This window comes from Odocoileus virginianus, chromosome 16 (genome assembly GCF_023699985.2).
Source record: "Odocoileus virginianus isolate 20LAN1187 ecotype Illinois chromosome 16, Ovbor_1.2, whole genome shotgun sequence".
Classification (NCBI taxonomy): Eukaryota; Metazoa; Chordata; class Mammalia; order Artiodactyla; family Cervidae; genus Odocoileus; species Odocoileus virginianus.
Window position 1 is genome coordinate 61,662,923 of NC_069689.1, and position 21,123 is coordinate 61,684,045.

The window sequence follows — 21,123 nt, forward strand, 5'->3', positions numbered from 1 at the left end:
GGTCTTGTTTGCTGACTGTATAGAGCTTCTCTGTCTTCAGCTGCAAAGAACATAATCAATCTGATTTCAGTATTGACCATTTGGTGATGTTCATATGTAGAGTCATCTCTTGTGTGATTGGAAAATGGTGTTTGCTATCACCAGTGTGTTTTCTTGACAAAACTGTTAGCCTTTGCCCTGCTTCATTTTGTATTCCACAGCCAAAAGGTGTTGGCCTCTTATCCCGGGTGTCTCTTGACTTCCTACTTTTGTATTACAATCCCATATGATGAAAAGGGCATCTTCTTTTGGTGTTAGTTCTAGAAGGTGTTGTAAGTCTTCATGCTGCTGCTGCTAAGTCGCTTCAGTTGTGTCTGACTCTGTGCAACCCCACAGACGTCAGTCCACCAGGCTCCCCCGTCCCTGGGATTCTCCAGGAAGAACACTGGAGTGGGTTGCCATTTCCTCCTCCAAAGCAAGAAAGTGAAAAGTGAAAATGAAGTTGCTCAGTTGTGTCCGACTCTTAGCAACCCCATGGACTGCAGCCTACCAGGCTCCTCCGTCCATGGGACTTTCCAGGCAAGAGCACTGGAGTGGGGTGCCATTGCCTTCTCCATAAGTCTTCATAGAACTGGTCAACTTCAGTTTCTTCAGTATCAAGGGCTGGGTCCTAGCCTTGGATTACCGTGATGTTGAATCGCTTGCCTTAGAAATGAACCAAGATCATTCTGTCATTTTTGAGATTGCACCCAAGTACTGCATTTTGGACTCTTCTGTAAATTTGTAAGATAAACTAAAACATCTTAGGAAGTTTGGTAGATTTCTAATTGTGTTGTCTATTATTAAGTTGTAGAATTTCTATCTATTTTCTTGATACTAGAGATGAATAATACAATCCTTGTCATATTTTTAAAAAGTTTCCAGAAACACTTGCCTCCTTCTTATTCTAGAGCATGATGACCACATGGATCCCAATATCCCCGGCTATATCCTCTGTCCCCCAGTGTCTGAGACTCACAGGGGAGGATCCACTGATCTAGAGAAAGGTGGTCAGTCCAAATGCCCACAGGAGCCAGGAGGGAAGGAAATAAGTAAACGGGATGGAGAGGACGAGGGCCCCTGGAGAGGACCAGCTGCACCTGTCAAGGGTGGTGGAAAAACAAGATGCTGTGTGCATGACATGGTCTCATGTTTATAAAATAGGAAGGAAAAAAGATACAGATATGCTCTACAAACATGTGTGCTTGTCTGTACACATATGTCTACATATGACGTCAGAGCATGTGAAAGGTGTTGAAGGCTCTACATGAGATTCAGGACATGGATGTTCCTTGGATGGAGGGATAGATGCTCCTGTGAGCAGGCTAGGTAGCCTGGCCATGCCCAAGAGGGAAAACCAGGACATGTGAGATAATCATTTGTTGCTGTTCAGTTGCTGTTCAGTTGTGCCCAACTCTTTGCAACACCATGGACTGCAGCACACCAGGCTTCCCTGTCCTTCACTATCACTTGGAGCTTGCTCAATCTCCTATCCATTGAGTCAGTGATGCCATTCAACCATCTCATCCTCTGTTGTCCCCTTCTCCTTCTGCCTTCAACCTTTCTCAGCATCAGGGTCTTTTCTAATGAGTCAACTCTTTACATCAGGTGGCCAAAGTATCGGAGCTTCAGCTTCAGCCTCAGTCCTTCTAATGAATATTCAGAATTGATTTCCTTTAGGATTGACTGGTTTGATCTCCTTGCAGTCCAAGGGGCTTTTAAGAATCTTCTCCAACACCACAGTTCAAAAGCATCAATTCTTCAGCCTTCAGCCTTCTTTACACTCCAACTCACATCTGTACATGACTACTGGAAAAACCATCAGTTCAGTTGCTCAGTCATGTTGGACTTTTAGTGACCCCATGGACTGGAGCACCCCAGGCTTCCCTGTCCATCACCAACTCCCAGAGCTTGCTCAAACTCATGTCCATCGAGTCGGTGATGCCATCTAACAATCTCATCCTCTGTTGTCCCCTTCTCCTCCTGCCTTCAATCTTTCCCAGCATCAGGGTCTTTTCCAATGAGTCAGTTCTTCGCATCAGGTGGCAAAAGTATTGGAGTTTCAATTTCAACATCAGTCCTTCCCTGGAAAAACCAGAGCTTTGACTATATGAACATTTGTTGGCAAAATAATGTCTCTGCTTTTTAATACACTGTCTCTGTTTGTCATAACTCTTCTTTCAAGGAGCAAACATCTTTTAATTTTGTGGCTGTAGTCACCATCTGCAGTGATTTTGGAGCCCAAGAAAATAAAACATCTTTTAGTTTAGTTCTTTTAAAATAGTTCTGCTTTGTGTCAATTATACATGAGAAGAAGAAAATATAGAAAATACTAAACAAAGATGAGAGTGAAAATCAGTATAAAGGGCATAGCAGCTGATTTTATGAGACTCGTAAAGGATCTGGAAATCTGGATTTTCATATGCAATGAAAAAACCGTGCATCTATCAAACACTTCAGGAAGAAATAAAACCGATTCTATACCATCTCTTCCTGAAAACACTGTGAAGGAACACCAAACAAATCCCTGGGCCACTTCGGGGACACACAGGTTTGCAAGCCCTAATCTGGAACAAATCAAGCTTGCATGTGCTTATGTCCAGAGTGGGGCCAGCGCCATATGGGTCCTCTTTGAGGGGGAGGGGAAGGGAAACAGGTAGCTGGCATGATTCCAGTGTGGTCAGGTGCCAGATCCTCTGTAAGCCCTTCATACAGCTTCATTCATTAAATTGACATATAGTAGGTATTAAGCCCATTGCACACATGAGAAAACTGAGACTGTCTAAGGTAACTTACCAGTTTCCTCCACACCCCACAGCCTCCCTGTAACTCTGAGCATCCATCTCAGCTCCTCCTCCTTCCTCTTTCCCGGCCATGACCTTCCTGGCTCACAGTCTTCCAGTCCACACGCGTGGCTGCTGGGCAGGCAGGGCTCAGCCACATCCAGGCTGTGCTCTGATGGGGGCACCATGTCCAAGTTCACAATTAAAGTGGAGGAGGGGCTGCTGGAGAATCCCAGGCAAACCTCCTACTTTCCAGGTGGGGGAACTGAGGCCCAGAGAGGGCACAGGCCTTGTCCAGGGTCACCCAGCTAGAAACTCCATGCCTCTCCTTCTCCAGTGCCTCCCTCTGTGCCATTAAATGGAGCCAAAGCCTCCCCATCAGCATCAGACACAGCATCCTTGTTCATTTCCACTCCCTTCTTCCCAGCTTGGAAGCTGCTAACCAGTCTCCCAGGCCAGGAAAATGCTCACTCAGGTAGGAGTACTTCTAGATCTTTTCAGACTCGCACCTGGATAGCAGCTTTGGAGCTTAAGAGCCAAACATTAAGTTAATTTATTCTGTGTTTCCTCCATGAGGCTCCACCTTGAATCATGCTGGGTTGGGGTTTCCCTGCCCCAGTGGGGAAAAGTCATATGTGAAGGCAAAATTGAGAGCAGGGATTCAAATAGTTCCTACTTTCTGTGTCCTCTTGTCCCCATGGCCTTGCTCTCACCCATGGCTCCTCCCCGCTCACCCCTGGAGCTGCCCTCCTCCAGGTGGGGCTGTGTCCCCTCAGATGGCAGCTCCTTCTAGTGATGCTGCGGGGAGGAGAGGCCGGGACACGTGTGTCTTCAGGTTGCTGTGGAAGGAGGCAGTCATCCTGAAGGTGTGTTCTGGGCCCCAGAGCACCAAGCTTTGGTCCTGGGCTCCCACCCGTGGGCCTGCTGACATGCTGGGCTGTAAAGGAAAGTGCTCACACCCACAGCTTTGGGATTTTTATCTGCGGTTCTCTCTTCCTAGGGTGTTGACATTAGGGAAGACACTTAAGTCCCCCAGCCTTAGTTTTCTCATCAATAAATGGGGTTAACAGCACAATCCACAGTCCATTTTTGTTTTTTTAATCCTTCGGGTTAGATATGCTCCAGAATTTAAGATTTTTCAGCTCCAGACCGATGGCATGGTACATCTACTCTAAATGATATCACACCCCACTGGGGTCTGAGAGCACCTTATAATCATACACAGTGGTGTTTCTGAAACTGAACTTTTGAACATTCACACTAAGGGAAATAGAGATCATAAATTCTCTAATATCTGTTCAGGTCTAATTTTATTACCAAATAATTTTTTAAAAACTTGTTTTCAATGTTGAGAGACTTCAAGGGATAGGATTGCAGATAAGGACCATCTGACCCTGTGTTTCTGTAGATAATGCCACACAGCTCAGAGAGATTCATAATGTTCGTGGATTGCGGCCAGACCCAACCCAGCTGTGAGGTTTAGGATAAGACAAGTCTCCGGACAAGGCCAAGGCTGATGGGTGGGGAGAACCATTCTGAAGAGGGTGTGCTGTTACCCACGTGTCTGAGCCACTGGTTCCAACTCCACAGACCCTGAACCTCAGCCGTCACAGGGCCCTGAGCCTTCTCCAGGCGTCTGACTTGATCCACCTCCAGAGCTAGATCTTTCTCTGATGGGTCATCAGTGAAGACCACTGCCATACTGGTGACTGTGACCTGCCGGATTTCACAACACCATGCCCACCAGGGCAACATCCCCAGAGAAGGATGAATGGGGCAAGGTGTGCTGCCTCCTCCATCTGCCACAGCTCTTCTCCACCTATGTGGCCTCCTCCCTGGTGGCTGACATGGGCATTTGGAGAGGAGTCATAGGTGACTGGTCCATGTCCATCTGGTGCATCTGTTTTGCTGTGACCCTAATCATCTCCACTGCTAAGTTATGTGATCTCCCATCCTGGTTTCCCTTCTACTGGTACAACTTCCTTGTTACCTATGCCTGCTATGCCACCCTCATCTGCCTCTCAGTCTCTATCATCTACCCCATTGCATATGGCCAGTTCCTGCCTTATGGTCCTTACCAGGACCGGGCCATCGCCGCCACTGCCTTCTCCTGCATCGCATCTGTGTTTTATGCCTTGGATGTGGCCTTCATGTGGAACTGGTATGATCTCGATGACATCATCTGCTACGTGCACACCGTGCCAGGCCCGCTGAAGGTGCTGGAGACCTTTGTGGCTGGTGACATCTTTGCCTTCATCAGTAGCCACTCCCTGTACCTGCACCCCATTGTGCCCCACACGCCCTGGTGTGGTGTGTGTCTGTGTACTCCATCTGCTTCATCCTGAGAGCCGTGGTCCTCCTGTTGAAACTGAATGACCGGGAATGTAGACTGTGCATTCTGTACCCCATTTTCCAGCTTGTGCTCACCTTGTTCTCCATCCTCCTCTACATCAGCACTGTGATCCTCTGGCCTCTTTTCCAGTTCAATGAGGGGTTCGGGGGGCAGTCCCAGCAGTCCAGTGTTGTGAGCTGCAGTGATGAACTCACCTAAGACATGTGCCTCTGGGATCGCCTACTGGCTGTGGCCATCCTGACAACCATCAACCTGCTGATGTACATGGTTGATCTGGTGTCCTGGGCCCGCCAGGTTTCTGTAGGAACTGAGGATGTCTCCAGTGCTCCTGATTCTGTCCAGTCCTATCCCATGTCTTCACAGAGTGAAGACATCCTATGATGTCTTCTTCCTGGCTCCCCTCTCTCCCTCCTCACATCCTTCCCCATTCATCTCACTCTCTTTATGTTTCCTTCCCTCCTTCTGCTGTGTCTCCTTGTTTTGTTGCCCACATCCCATTTTGCCTCTTTCTCTTGTTTCTCTCATCTTTTCTACACTTTCTGCTTTTTGCCCCTCTTCTGGTCATCCTTGGCTTTCTCATCTCCTCTGTCCTGACCACCTCTCTCCATTTTCCTTCTTCTGATCCATCAGGACCTGAGACTCTTTCCTTCTCTGCCCACTGCCCCCTCCCGCCTCCTAAGGTGCTGACTCCACAGCACATAGTTCTCTGTGCAGCTGTTCACACTCTGGGCCTCCGGAGGGGCCTCATTGCCAAAACGTGTCTGTACCCCTGGTGGTGCCTTAATTTGTGGTATTGGGGGAGGGGGGTTGGAGGTGTGGGGGTGGGTAGCTAGGGAATGGACCCCTCTTTATCCATTCCTCCATTGATGAACATTTAGGCTGCATCCATATCTTGGCTATTGCAAACAGTGCTTTGATATTGGGGTGCATGTATCTTTCCAGATAATGTTTTTCTCCAGATAAATGCCCATGAGTGTGACTGAAGGGTCATATGGTAGCTCTATTTTTAGCTTTTTAAGGAACCTCCATACTGTTCTCTGGGCTTCCCTGATGGTTCAGACAGTAAATAGTCCACCTGCAATGTAGGAGACCTGGGTTCGATTCTTGGGTTGAGATCCTCTGGAAAAGGGAACGGCTACCCACTCCAGAATTCTTGCCTAGAGAATCTCATGGACAGAGGCACCTGGCAGGCTACAGTCCATGGGGCCACAAAGAGTCAGACACGACTGAGTGACTTTCATATACTAGTCTGCATAGTGGGTGTATCAGTTTACATTCCCACCAACTGTGTAGGAGGGCTCCCTTATCTCCACACCCTCTCCAGCATCTATTGTTTGTGTGGATTTTTTGATGATAGTCATTCTGGCTGGTGAGAGGTGATATCACACTTTTTAAATTTGCATTTCTCTAGTAAATAGCAATGTTGAACATCTTTTCATGTTCCTATTGCTATCTGTGTGTCTTGGAGAAATGTCTTCTTATGTTTTCTGCCCATTTTTTGAGTGGATTGTTTGTTTGATGCTGCTAAATGTCACAAGTTTTTTGTAAATTTTGGAGACTAATCCCTTATTGGTCATGTCATTTGCAAATATTTTCTCCCAATCTGTGGGTTGTCTTTTCATCTTGTTTATTGTTTCCTTTGCCTGCAAAAGCTTTAGAGTTTAAGTAAGTAAGTAAGTATTAGTCACTCAGTCATGCCCGACTGTTTGCAACCTCATGGACTGCAGCCCACCAGGCTTCACTGTCCATGAGATTTTCCAGGCAAGGATACTGGAGTGGGTTGCCATTTCCTTCTCCAGGGGATCTTCCCAACCCAGGGTTTGAACCCGGGTCTCCTGCACTGCAGGCAGATTCTTTACTGACTGAGTTTAAGTAGGTCCCATTTATTTATTTTTGTTTTTATTTCCATTATTCCTAGAGATAGATCAAAAAAAGATGTTGCTGTGATTTATGTCAGGCAAGGCAACCTGTAGATTCAATGCAATCCCTATCAAATTACCAATGGAAGTTTTCACAGAACTAGAACAAAAAAATCTCAAAATCTGTATGGAGACACAAAAGACCCTCAATAGCTAATACAATCTTGAGAAAGAAAAGTGGAGCTGGGATAATCAGGCTCCTTGACTTCAGACTATAAACTACAGTCATCAAAACAGTATGATACTGGCACAAAAATAGAAATTATAGATCAATGGAACAGAACAGAAAACTGAGAAATAAGCCCATGAACCTATAGACCCAGTGACTGAACTGGGTGACCCAGTGACTGCCTGCATTGACAGGCAGGTTCTTTACCACTATCACCATCTGGGAAACCCTATGGACAATTAATCTATGACAAAGGAGGCAAGGCTATCTGTTGTTGGAAAGACAGTTTCTTCAACAAATGGTGCTGGAAAAACTGGACAGCTACATGTAAAGAATGAAATTAGATCATTTTAAAACTACATGCACAAAAATAAGCTCAAAATGGATTAAGGACCTAAATGTGAGACTGGACCCTATAAAACTCAAAGAGGAAAACATAGGCAGAACACTTTCCAACGAGCTATGTTTTCTGTACTTTTCTTTTTTATTTTTCTTTTACAAAATTATTGTTTCTTGCACTAACAAATGTGCAATTGAGCCTCCAATAAAAATCATAATGACAAGGTGACTTGAAATGATTGACTTGATGTATAGTTGGTAAGATCCATGATTGCAATAGTGTGACTCTAGATATGGGAAGAAGGAATAGGACGGAATCATTACCTGGAGCTGACAGACTAGTAAGACAGGTGGCCTAGAGGCTTTTGGCTACTGTCAACAGAAATTGAGTAATAGCACACTGAGTGGCCTATACAAAAAAAAAAAAATCCTCTCTCCTCCAGGGAATGAGCATTCCTAGGACCCAGGGACGAATTGGTCAAAAGTGTGTCCCAAGCCTTGCTTGAAATTTAGAGGGGAATGGCCATAGGATTGTGTGATAAAGGATGTTCAAACCACCCAGTTCTACAAGAATCAAGTCATTAACTACTGCCATCACTGACCTAGAATCCGCCCTGGAAGGAATTCATGGCAAAGACCACGATAAGGCATTTTGTGCTCTGGGAAAACTGGCAGAACCAGCCCTCAGATACTTAGACATTTCCAGTAGAAATATTTACAAACCCAACTTCTTGCATCTTGCCATACTAGAAAAGCACTAAAATCATTAACTATGGCATCTGGTCTTTTTGAAGATCAATAACTTTGTCAAGAAGTGTGTTTGGTTGCATGTTCCCCTTCCCTGAATCGCATACATAGTGGCCCCAATTTACCTCTTTGGAAGAGTTCTCACAGCTTCCTGAAAGAATGTCTTCCCGGTTATAATTCTTAAATTGGCTTGAATAAAATTTTTCATTTCTTTCTTAATTGACTTTCATTCATTTTTTCATAGATATGAGAAAGTGTGAATTTATAAATATTTCCATAAGTTAAGTGAAGAAAATTCATATTCTTCTATTTTCATGAATTAAATTGAACATAACTCTGTGAGCTCACTTCCCGGGAGGATGGAGGTGCCTCTGTGCTTTAGTGAAAGAACTGTTGTCCAGGGTGGGCTCACCTGAGGGGCTCACTGTCCAAGTCTTGTGGTTCATGAGGGTGGCTGCTCCATTCCTGCTGTTGAGAGCTAAGGGTAATTTGTCACAATTCCAAGGCTGGTCCCCTCACTGTGGAGCTCAAAAAAGAGTGTAAAGGTCCTCTGCTTAGTCCAATCCTCTCATCATAGAGAAGGAGCAGCTGGACCCCAGGGAGGGTCAGGACGTGTCCAGAGTCACCCTGTGTGTGGCAGAGTCAGAGTCAGGACCCAAGTGTCTTGGTTCCCGGGCCAGTTGTCTGTCCATGGCTCCATGTTGCTTGTTACAGGCATAGCAGCAGCATCCTCCAGGCTGGGATTCTGCCCCATCCACCCTCGTTCTGCACAAACCTGCCCCGTCCCCCTGAGAAGGGCACTCACTGCTGCTGAGTCAGTTTCCTCATCTACTAGATGGGGGCTGGGTGCCAGAGACCCCTGGTCCCTCCCAGCCCCCCTCTTCCCAGGGTCCCTGGACTTGCCAGTCTTGGAGACTCAGACGTGGAGATGGAAGCCGGCTCCCTCCCCTCTGTCCACCCTCTCTGCTTGTTCCCTCTTGGCTGCTGGGTCCTGTTTATTCATCACATCCCTCCTGATTACACAGACCCTCCTTCCCCACCACCTCTGCTTGGTGGGGAACATGTTTCTCTTTCATAACAAGAGTTTCCTCAGTCACTTCCCAGTGGTCCAACTCTCCAGTGATTCTTGTCAAAAACACAAAATGCTTCCAGGTGCCCCCACAGTCTGAGGTGTCCCAGGTTGCCTTGTTCTTGGACATTCTTGACTTTCCACTTCTTCGGAGTCCATCTCAGCAGCTATTTGTAGGAAAACATTACTTTTGTGGGATTTCTAGGTGGTTCAATAGTAAAGAATTTATTTGCCAATGCAGGAGATGCAGGAGACACTGGCTTGATCCCTGGGTCAGGAACACCCCCTGGAGAAGGAAATGACAATCCACTCCAGTGTTCTTTTCTGGGAAATACCATGGACAGAGGAAACTGGCAGGCTACAGTCCATGGGGTCACAAAAAGTCAGATATGACTGAGTGACTGAGTATGCATTACTTTTGTATTGAAACAAGGCCTGATATGTTATTTTTATGTTATTATGGCCCTATTATAAAGAAGAATGCAAAATGCGTTCAGTTTCAAATAAAACATGAGAAAAATAAACACTAAAATCTAGAACCAACATGTACGTGTATTCCCAGTGCTAAGAAGAGGGTTTGACACATGACAGATGTTTTCCAGTCCCAAGTCCTGAGGACCTGAGACACTCAGATGATGGAGAGGAAGAAGAGGAGGAGAAGGAGGGAACAGAATCTGAGCAGCAGGAGGATCATCACTCCAGAGAAGGTTTCCTGAAGCAGGTGAATTGTGCTGAGAGACCTGGTGATGAGAGGGTAAATCTATCTTGAGTTGCCCACATGCTGCTCAGTGGTGAACTAGTGAGAACATTTTCCATGGCGAAGTGGGAACAGAAGGCAGAGAGAGGGTTAGAGCAGATAAGAGGAGGGAAGACGCAGAGGGGAGTGTAGATCATGTTCAGGAAGCTTGTGGAGAAAGAGTGCAAAGGGCAATAGCTGGGCAGGTGTAGGACCAAGGGTTTGCTTTGCTTTGTTTTTTTTTTTTTTTTTCCATATATTTACTTTTATTGAATTTGTTAATGACACATAGTTTTTGCACTGCCAAACCAAGCCTGAGAATTCAAAGAAAGAAATGGTACAATGAACAGCCTCATCCACCCATCATACAGCATATTAAAACTTGATTCATGTGCACTTTGATAATTCCACAATCTTTTAAAAAGTTGTAACAAGGGTTGTGATTTTTAAGTCTCCTTGAAGGTCTTTAGATTTCTATGCCATTAAATAACTTTTCCATATATTCATCTCTGTTCCTCAATAACATAATCCCCAACAAAATTTTGCTGGAAAAAATGCACTTTTCAGGGGAAATATGTGACTCAAGGTTCAAGAGATTGTTAAAAGATTTTTGGTTCCCAAATGAAGTCTTCAGATTAACCAAGAATCCTTTGTTTCTCAATCATTCAACCTCTCCTTGGCTGGCTCAGCTACTCACCCAAGCACATCAGAACATAGGCATCCTGCCTGCCACCTCAAGTAACTCCAAGATTATTGCCCAGATACAGTTTGCAGGTCCCATCAGGTGATTCTGTTAGCTTCCCAGGAGTGGAATTCCTGCATTGACACTTTTATCAAGACTCAACTCCTAGAGGAAAATGCTCCCACAACAGGACAGTTTTACTCACCCATTTGCTTCACTCTTGCCAGTAGCAAGTCTGCAACTCCTACATTTGGCAAAGGGATTTTATTATAGAGAAACCCAGACTCTGCATCAAGTGGTCACATGCCACTTTGAAATATTTCTACTGAAGATACAAAACTAGGAAATTACGAGACTATCTCATTAGATGGGAAGACTTCTCAGTAATCCTGGGTAGCGTCCTGGTGTCCCTTTTCAGAACTAAAAATTACTGGATAGTTTAAGCTGTAATTATTAAAAACAGAAGTGCTACATTACCTGTCTTTCGCCCCTGACGCTCCAAATGATCAACTTAAAGACACACCAGAAGGTTGATACCAAACCTAGGCTGGGACAATCACTGCATCTACAGAATACCTAACACCTTAAATGTTTGGGCACAAGTGCATCTGTAATTCTTGTCAAAGATCATGCAAGATCTGTGAAACTTAAGTGTGTTTCAGGTTGAGGTTCTGCTCTTACTGCTTTAAATTTGTTAAGGACAGGACAGTGATTCCCTTGGCCTGAGCAGAAACTAAACAAAGTCTTTCCACCAGTTTACTATACAATTTAGACCTGATTAGAGGAGGCTTTAGCAGCACCTGAAGTAGAGCCCCCTGCATTTACTGCCCTTTACATTAAAGGCCATTTGGTTCCACTCTAGGGATTGGCAAATTCATGAGACATTTCACAATTCCAATGTATACTTCAGGTTACTGAGCTAAGCAATATGCTCTGTCAAAGAACTATTCCAAGTGACAGCAAGAAAAAAAAAAAGCCTTAATATGGAACACAGAAAAAGCATTACCCAAATAATTACTAAAAGAAATAAGATTTTTCCCTCCTACCCCTTTCCCCACTTGGTGACCCAAGTTCGGTTGAATTTAATTTGTGGTTACCTCAGAATACAACTCAAAGTTTTAAATTATGTCAGAGCCCTACAGATTATCCAAGCACATCAGTTCTTTTGAGAGCGGCATGTTCCAGGAAGTCTAATCCAGCCACAGTCCACCTCAGAGTATTCCTTATAGATGGGGCACAGGACAGGTTAATTAAGGTCACTTAAATCTTCATCATTTACAGCAGATCAGAACCCAGATGGCTGACTTTCTGCAGGATTTCTGATAGGAATCCAGTAGAGCTGGTTTCAAGTTTCACATCGACACTTAATAGCTGTAACCTTCTTATCCAGAAGTTGTGATCCACATGAAGTCCACAATGAGTGCAGCAAATCTGAGGTAGTCAACCCTTACGAAGGCTCAGTATTTCCGGCTTTCTACATGCCTGGCAGTGGACTGCAGGGATGGGAACTGCGTGTCACTATAGATTTTCGGTGGTCCTTGTGGTGCTTTCCTTGTTGTGGTCAACCTGGCTCCAGGAGGCCTATACACGCCACTAGTCATTGTCGGTTCTGGGGTTTCTGTAACAACTACTGGAGCAGGAGGTGCTTGTACCGGAGCAGTTTTATTCCACGGGCCTGAAGATTTTTCTACACCACCACCACCACCACCTCCACCTCCACCTTCTTCCCAATTATCACTTGGATCTTCTCTTTTTTCAACTTCATCTTCTTCCTTTTCACTTATTTGCATTGCTTGAACTCTTAGGCCGCTGTAATCAACCTCTTTTTGCTCAAATTCTTTCCACTCATCTTCCTCCTTTGTCACAACCTTGGTGGCGGCCCCAGGGCCAGTGGCCCCCACGCCCGCGGTCCCGCTATCGCCCGGCCGGGTCCCCGCGCCCGCCCCACCGCCCGCCGCGCCCGTGGCTCCGCTGTTCCCGCCAGCGCCGCCCGCCGCGCTCGCTGCGCTCGCCGCCTGGTTGCTCCGCTCCTTCTTCTTCTTTTTATCTCTCTTGGCAGAGAAGTTGTCTAGGCTCCGCTCCTCCGTCTCAGCCATGGCCGCGGCCTCCTTGGCCCGGAGGGGTGGGGCCGGCGGCGGGCGCGGCCCGCCGGGGCTCCGAGCTCGGGGTCGAGGCCGGCTCGGCGCTCAAGCTTCCAGGCGCGGCGACGCCTCAGTCCCCGGGGGTCGCTGAGGCGTGTGCAGCGGGGCGACCCCCCCCCCCCCCCCCCACGCCTGCTGGCGTACGGTGGTACGGTCCTCCTAGGGGCTCGCGTGCCGCTGCCGCCGCCCGAGCCCGCCCTGGCTGGAGCTGCTGCCGCGATCGCAGTGCAGGATCCCGCCCGCTCCACAGCTGGAGGGAAAAAGGAACGCGCGGGCCAGAGGCTCCGGTGAGAGTGCTCTTTTGCTTTGTTTTAAACTGCAAGATGCTACAACATGGTTTGCACATGACACTGCCATATATATTGATTGAATTCCATTTCCTCATGCTAGAACTCAAAACCCTTTTTATTGGCAGAATCTGACCAGTAACTGAATATTTTTGGTTCATGGCCTCGCCCCTGGACCTGAGTGTAAAAGAAAGGGGAAACTAGAGTTCAAATGATTTTCCACCAGACTTTTAAACTCATTGATAAGTTTTTTCCTAACGCCAAATTCTGTAGACTCAGTGTTTGTGTCCCTGCAAAATCCATATATTGAAGCCTAAATCACCAATGTGTTGGATTTGGAGGTCGGGCTTCTAGGAGGTAATTAGGTCTTGAGGCTGTGGCCTGTGTGAATGGGATTAGTGCCCTTATGAGAAGAAGCAGGAGCGATGATCTCTCTCTCCATCGTGTGAGGACATAACCTCATACAGCCGAAAGACTGCAAACCGGGAAGAGAGCCCTTACCAGATTTCAGCTCTCCAGGAACTTTGATCTTGAGCTTCCTAGTCTCCAGAACTCTGAGAAGGAAATGTCTGTTGTTTAAGCTGCCCAGTCTATGGAGTTCTGTTACAGCAGCTCAACTGGCAAAACACTGGGTCCTGGCAACATATCAGGAAGTAAAGTTTGTTGAGTTGGAGTGTTTCTTCCAACCAAAGCCTATGGGGCTGACATAATAGACCTGGGAAGAAAATTGTCATCTTCCTGAAGGACCCAGAGACAACTGGTCCACCAAGTATTTCCAGGCCTAGTGCCCTCTCCCACCCTCACCAGCTGTTATTCCCCCGCTCCTCCATCAAAACCGTGGTGCATCTTTATTCAAGGCTGCCTTTCACTGGCCCCCCTCTCTGCCTGGCCCCTCATATCATTGTCTCTGACTCTCACACTAACCCTGGGAGGGTTATTACTAGCCCAGTCTACACATCAGTACCAGAACCTCAGCAAGGCTAGAGCTCAGGACCTCCCAGTCTGGGAACCACTGAGCAGGTCCTGGCCTTCAGCCTCTGCCAACCAGGTCCTGCCCTTCCTGCAGCTGCACCTCGGGCCAGTCTCCTGGGGCTTCCAAACAGCTGGGGAGCCTCAGCCATGATCATTGTTTTCCAGACTTTTCCTTCCTTTAGAGGACAGGTGCTAACTCAAAAAAAGATAATTTTTATTAAAATCTACCCCTCTTTCTGTAGACTCCAATGAGTCCTGGGTGCAGTTAGGCTGAACCACCAGCCCTGCCAGCTCCCCCTTGGCCTGAGCTCTTTCTCCAGATGGAGGGTGCTGGATGGGGGTCCATCAGGAAGAATGCTTTCAGCCCCCTCTGAGGACCCCTTGGGGGCAGAGCTAGGACTGGCTGGCAGGATGGAGTCTGCATCCCTCTCTCTCTGTCCTACCCCTAAACTCTGGGAGATGGGAGGATGATGAAGAGGTGAGGATGCCGGGTCTTGAGCAAGGGTTGAGTTCAGGACCCTAAACAAGGTCCCCACCAGGGTCTCCAGGGCTCCACCACCTGGTAACAGAGATCAGCCATTCTACCAGGTGACACAGGTACCCCCTGAACTCAGGATGCTGGGCCAGGCTAGAGTTTTCCCTTTTCTCCCATTTCTTAGCAAAAAGAAATGCTCACTCAAACCTTCTCATCCCCCAGCAGGAAAAGCACGTGTTCTTTCCATATAGAGGAGAAATTGTGCTCCAAGTGAGTAAGTTTCTTGGCTGCGGAGCCTGGCCTAGACAACAGCACACTGGGCAGGAAGTGAGTGGCATTCGCATCACTCCTGGGACCAGACTGGCTGTATCCTCACCTTCAGAGACAGTGATGCTGTCCTGATGGGGCTGGGCGCTGGGGAGCAGGGTGGTGGGACGTATGCCTGGAGACAGCAGGTGAGGGTAGAAAATCCTGTCCCTGAATAGAAGGTCTTTTTCCATCAGGTGGGGCTGGGGGCAGAGGAAGGAGGGGAGGAGGGTTGGCTACAGGGTGTGAGAGGGGTGGGTACCCTTCCCAATCCCCTGACTCCTCCAGCTAACAGGTCCGAGTCACAGGTGCCCCAAGGGTGCTCAGCAAGGCATGGCCACTGTAGACAGTCCCTTCAGACCACCCCCCAGATTTCCCTTGGTTCCTCCAGGGTTAGTTGGCAGAAAGAGATCACGTTCCTGTCTTCTAGTTCATTTTGCCAGAGCCTCAGAAATGTACAGGTCTTTCCAAAGCCAGCCCTGGGCTGGAGGACACTCTGGATGCCCCTGGCTCAGCTGAGTTCTGGTTTTCTTCCCACCTTTTCCTCATTTGTTGAGAATCCACTGTGAATGGATTTGGGGGACATGGGCAGAGAAGGGACAAGGAGGCCAGGGTGTTGGGGTGGTTGGTGGGGCAGAGGTGAAATGCAATCCAGATAAAGGCAAAACATTGAAAAAATTGGGGACATTTAACCTGGAAAGTCAAAGATCCAGGGTTGAGACAGAGACATGAGGATGACCTAAAGATGGGTGACAGGTCACCATGTGGAAGTGACACTGGATTTGTACTGGGTGGAGGCTTCAGTGGGGAAAGTCCTGTGAGTATAAACCAGGGACCCAACCCTCCGAGCAGTGCTTCCCAGACAGTGACTCCTCTGTCCTTGGGCACATCCATACCAGGGTGCATGGCCCAGGTGAAAGGAGTCAGGTGGCAGGTGGGAGGTGGGCTAAGGCTCAGGGCTCAACCTGGTGCCCTGCGGTTCAGACACAGCCCTGAACATGTTCCCATGGGTCAGTGTTTCTTCACAGACACTATCAGCTTGGCTGAGAGGCACCTGCCCAGTGCAGCCTGCATTCTCAGTCCTGACAAGCATCAGGCTGGGGTCACTGGCTTGTTCCTGGACCAATCACTTAGGCATTTAGAGTTGTGAGCCCTGGAGTAGAGGTCCTGACCACACTCATCACCCTTCCCTTCTCTAGGTTCACTGGCAGGCCCACCTGGTCATCATTATTTTTATTGGAGCCCCAATCTCACAAATTACATTTGTTAATGTAAAAAACAACAATATTGTCAAATAGGCAGAGTACAAGTGAAATATCTAATGAAATTAATAAGGTCATAAGTAAATAGCGTTATATTCTAAGGAGTCATATGGCTGGGGCCAGAAGAAGAAAAATTCATCTTTATGGTGGAGCAGGTATTTCTTTCCTTGGGGAGGTCAGGTTAATACATACTGCAGATGCTCACCGCACTCTCGAGGGGAGGGAGGAGGCCCAAAAGGGCAGAGAAAAAAAAATTATGTTGAAATGTTTCCTGTCTTGCCTTGAAATACAATTTTTATTTCATTCCTTCTTAAAATTTGCCTGCCATGGGGACCACCTCCTGGGAGCCCTCCCCATCCACCGCACCTGCCACTGGGTGAAGATCACATGGTTCATCCCAGGACAGGAGTGAGGGGCAGCAGGGTGGGCGGTCCTTCCCTCCCCTCCCCCACAGCTCTGCTAGCCTGGCCCCTCTGGCCCTGGTGACACCAGAATGCTGGGCTCTGAGGCTTTGTGGCTGAGAGCAGGGGAGGAAGATGGCTTGTGGGGGCGTCCCAGGCACCAGTTACTGTAAAGGGCTGCTGGTCTGAATTCATCCATGAACAGGGTTGGGGAGGCACATACACACACGCGCTGAGCCTACATCCAGGCACCTTTAAAGAGAGCATCCTGGTGCTGGCAGAGGTTTTTAATAGCTAAGGATTTGGGGCTTTGGAGTGGGGCCAAACCGCTAGTTTCCTCTAATGGGCTGAAGGCCTAGCCTCAGCCTGAGGGGGCATGGGGAGTCGCTGGGTGCGGTTCACAGAGGGGTCTTTGGGTGAGCATGGAAGTTCAAGTTGACTAGGCTACTTCTGAACTCTATACACATTGAGGGCAGTCAGGACCTGCTGATTTTGTTTTGCTTTGTCTTTGTCCTTTATATTAGGTTGGTGGAAAAAAAGAACATTATGATGTAGAACAAGAGACAAGGCTTCTCTCTATGATTACAAGCAAAAGCTGATAGGAAGCAGAAGCTCTAGGGAATTTAACACACACACACACACACACACACACACACACATATTTTATATATGTATGCACACACACACACATACATAATACATTATGTAGATCACATTATGCCTGGGGCCCAGAGCACAAGGAAGCAATAGTAGAAAGCAACTGACTCACAGAAACACACGTGTGCACCACACACTGAAGCACTTCAGTTTCTTTGACTGCAAAATCAGAAATTCCCCACCACCTCAACACACCTGCCCAAGAAAATTTGAAAAGAAATGTCCCTTTGTCCCTTTAAGAAAAGGCCACCCAGTAAATTCTGAACCCCTGACTAGAAAAGTAAAAAAAAAAAAAAAAAAAAAAATCAAGGTAACAACAGCATTAAGGCTACAGTGTCCATGGTCTTCTCCCTGCAGAGGCAGGACCTGCTGTTTTGATCACTGAGGCAGGAGGGCCACATCGCTGCCCCTCACCAATACTGCAGATAGGTGTCTGCAAGACCTTGTGGTTCTTCATCAGCTCCTTTTCTGATTCCTCAGAGAAGGCATTCATCCCTTGCTTTCTCTAAGAGTCCCTCTGGGTGATGGGTGTTTAGTGACCCTGAAAAATTCAACCAATCTCTTGGAAGGATGAGTACCGGATGGGACCTAAGGATCCAGGGATCTCTAAGATTTCTGCCACTGAAAATTGTTGACCTCCAGAGACTTTTTCTTTTAAGTAAAAGGGAGATGCACCATTCATCCACTGTGAGAATGGGGGTCTAATACCTAACTAACTATCCCAATCACAAATCCACACACACCAACTAAGGCACCCCCAGGGGGACAGACACGCTTTGGCAATGAGGCCCCTCCGGAGGCCCAGGGTGTGAACAGCTGCACAGAGGGCTGTGTGCTGTGGCGTCAGCACCTTAGGAGGTGGGAATGGCGGTGGGCAGAGAAGGAAGGAGTCTCAGGTCCTGATGGATCAGAAAAGGGCAAATGGGGAGAGGTAGGCAGGACACAGGAGATGAGAAAACCAAGGATGACCCGATAAAGGACAAAAAGCAGAAAATGCAGAAAAGTTGAGAGCAGCAAGAGAAAAAGGCAAAACAGTGTGTGGGCAACCAAAGAAAACAGGAAGGAGACGGAGAAGGGGAGAAGGAAACTGAAAACAAAGTGAGATGAAGGGGGAAGGATGTGAGGAGGGAGAGAGGGAGCCAAGAAGAGGACATCAGAACTCTGTAAAGACACGTCCTGTGAGCAGAGGGGATCAGGAGACCCTGGGCAGAGCCTTAGTCTTCACAGAGACCTGGCGGGCCCAGTACACCAGTTCGGCCACGTAAGCCAGCAGGTTGATGGCTGTCAGGACGGCCACAGCCAGTCTCTGGTCCCAGGTGCACATGTCGTAGGTGAGCTCGTCCCCGCAGTGCTCATCACTAGACCGCTGAGAATGTCCGCCGAACTCCTCATTGAACTGGTAGAGCAGCCAGAGGACCAGAGCACTGATGTAGAGGAGGACGGAGAGCAAGGTGAGCACAAGTTGGAAGAGGGGGAAGGGCCCAGGCAGCCTGTATTCCCATTCGCCCAGGTTCAGCAGGATGGCCAGTGCCGCTGGGATGAAGCAGATGGAGTACACGGCCACACACCACTCCAGGGCCGGCTGGTGCAGGTACAGGGAGGTGTTGATGATGAAGGAGAAGATGATGCCGGCCATGAAGGTCTCCAGTACCTTCAGCAGGCCTGGCATGGTGAGCACATAGCAGGTGGTCTTGTAGATCTTGCAGCGCTCCCACATTTTTACCAGTTCCATGGCATAAAACACAGATGCGATGCAGGAGAACACAGTAGCAGCAATGGCCCGGTCCCAGTAAGGACCATAAGGCAGGAACTGGATGTAGGTGATGGAGTAGATGACAGAGGCCGAGAGACAGAGGAGGGCAGAGTAGCAGGCGTAGGTGTTGGATAAGTACCAGAAGAAAGGAAACTCGGATGGGAGCCTACGTAACTCAACTGTGAGGATAATGAGGGTCACCACACAACAGAAGCACCAGATGAACATAAACCAGTTACCTATGTACCCCCTGTGAATGCCCATGTCGGCCACCAGGGAGAAGGACATGCAGGTGGAAAAAATCTGTGGCAGGCGGAGGAACCGGCAGGTGGTGTCCAAGTCAGCCAGGTATAGAGTCGTTCCTGAGTTGGACATGGTGTTGTGATGGTCAGGCAGGTCACAACTGGGGTGGCAGGATCTTCCTGAGTAGCCACTGTAAAAAGATCCAGTTCTGGAAGCTGATTAAGAGAGATTCACCTAGAAAGGCTCAGGGAGCTGTGACGGCTGAGGCTCAGGGCCTGTGGAGTTAGAATGAATGGCCCAGGCACTTGGGTAACAGCACAGAGGCTCCTGAATGGTTCTCCCCACCCATCACTGTCGGCCTTGTTGGGATACTTGTCTTATCCCAAACCTCAGAACTGGGTTGAGTCTGGCCTCAAACCGTGAACATCGTGGATCTCTGACTGTGTGCCATTATCTATGGAGACACAGAGAAGGATGGTTCTTATCTGCAATCCCAACCCTTAAAGTCTCTCAAAATTGAAAACAAATTTTTGAAAAATTGTTCTGTAACAAAACTTGACCTGAATAGACATGAGACAATTTACGATTTCTATTTAATTTACTTAGTGTGAAATTTCAAAAGTTCAGTTCAGAAACAGTAATGTGTCTGATTACAAAGTGCATTCAGACCCCAATGGGGTGTGATGTCATGTAGAGTGGATGCACCTGTCTAGAGCAGATCTGACTCCAAGGATTTCAGAAAAGGAACTGTGGATTTTACTGCTAACCCCATTTACAGATGAGAAAACTAAGCCTGTGGAATCAAGTTCCTTCCTTGGATGGTATGACTAGGAAGTGGGAACTCAGATAAATGCCAAAACTATGGGTGTGAACACTTTGTTCTACAACCCAGCATGTCAGCAGGGCCTGTGGGTGGGAGCCCAGGACCAAAGCTCAGGGCTCTGGGACCCAGGACACACACACCTTTAGGGCCTCAGCCTCCTTCCATAGCAACCTGAAGATACACCAGGGACAATCTAAGGTATCCCGGCCTCTCCTCCCTGCAGCATCACTAGAAAGAGCTGCCACCTGAGGGGACACAGCCCCAACTGGAGGAGGGCAGCTTCAGAGGTGAACAGGGAGGAGCCATGGGTGAGAGCAAGGCTGTGGGGACAAGATGATGTGGGAGTAGGGACTGTTGTGAATCCCTCCCCCTATTTTGCCTTCACATGTGACTCTTCCCCACTGGGGAAGGGAGTCCCCAATCCAGCATGACTCCAAGGTAGAATAACTTTGAGAGGAACCATAGAATAAATTAACATAATGTTGGACTCTTAAGCTCCAAAGCTGTCATCCAGGTAGGAGTCAGGAAAGATCTAGAAGTAGTCGTACCTGACTGAGGTATTCCCTGGCCTGGGAGACTGGTTAGCAGCTTCCAAGCTGGTAAGAAGGGATTGGAAATGAACAAGGATGTTGCGTCTGATGCTGACATGGAGTCTTCAGGGCATCCCAAGGAGGGGTTGGGGATGGACGGATGATTGGCCCCCTTTTAAGGGCAGGAGCCGCAAGAGGAGGCACCTGCAGGACCCTTGGGAGGGGACAGCCTTGAGGATGCACCCAGGACTGGAGTGGGGGCAGGGGTGACAGAGTGGAGATGACTGGGGGGATTCCAGAGTCCCAGTGGCCCTGAGGCAGCCCAGTAGGTGTCTTCTGACCCAGAAGGGATGCAGGCAAGGAGCCAACCTTCCCAAGGAGGAGGGGCCTGGACTGGAACTGAGACAGGAGAACAGGGGCCTGAAGGGGTTTCAGGACTATGACAGGGACATGTGGCC

At 48.0% G+C, this 21,123-nt stretch overlaps 1 protein-coding gene and 2 pseudogenes across 1 annotated transcript; 1 reads left to right on the forward strand and 2 right to left on the reverse strand.

Moving 5' to 3' along the window:
* Positions 1–4,537: 4,537 nt before the first annotated feature.
* Positions 4,538–5,535, forward strand: LOC110123446 (myeloid-associated differentiation marker-like; annotated as a pseudogene).
* A 6,423-nt stretch (positions 5,536–11,958) lies between these two features.
* On the reverse strand, positions 11,959–12,926 carry LOC139038764 (protein CDV3 homolog pseudogene; annotated as a pseudogene).
* A 5,582-nt stretch (positions 12,927–18,508) lies between these two features.
* Positions 18,509–19,357, reverse strand: LOC110135999 (myeloid-associated differentiation marker-like). The gene has a single exon (XM_020891422.2). It carries the CDS (start codon positions 19,355–19,357, stop codon positions 18,509–18,511), a length of 849 nt encoding a protein of 282 aa, XP_020747081.2.
* Between the last annotated feature and the right edge of the window lie 1,766 nt (positions 19,358–21,123).

Bases quoted from the DNA above. Each gene is read 5' to 3' on its own strand.
- LOC110135999 (XM_020891422.2), bottom strand. From the start codon at position 19,357: ATGTCCTTCTCCCTGGTGGCCGACATGGGCATTCACAGGGGGTACATA.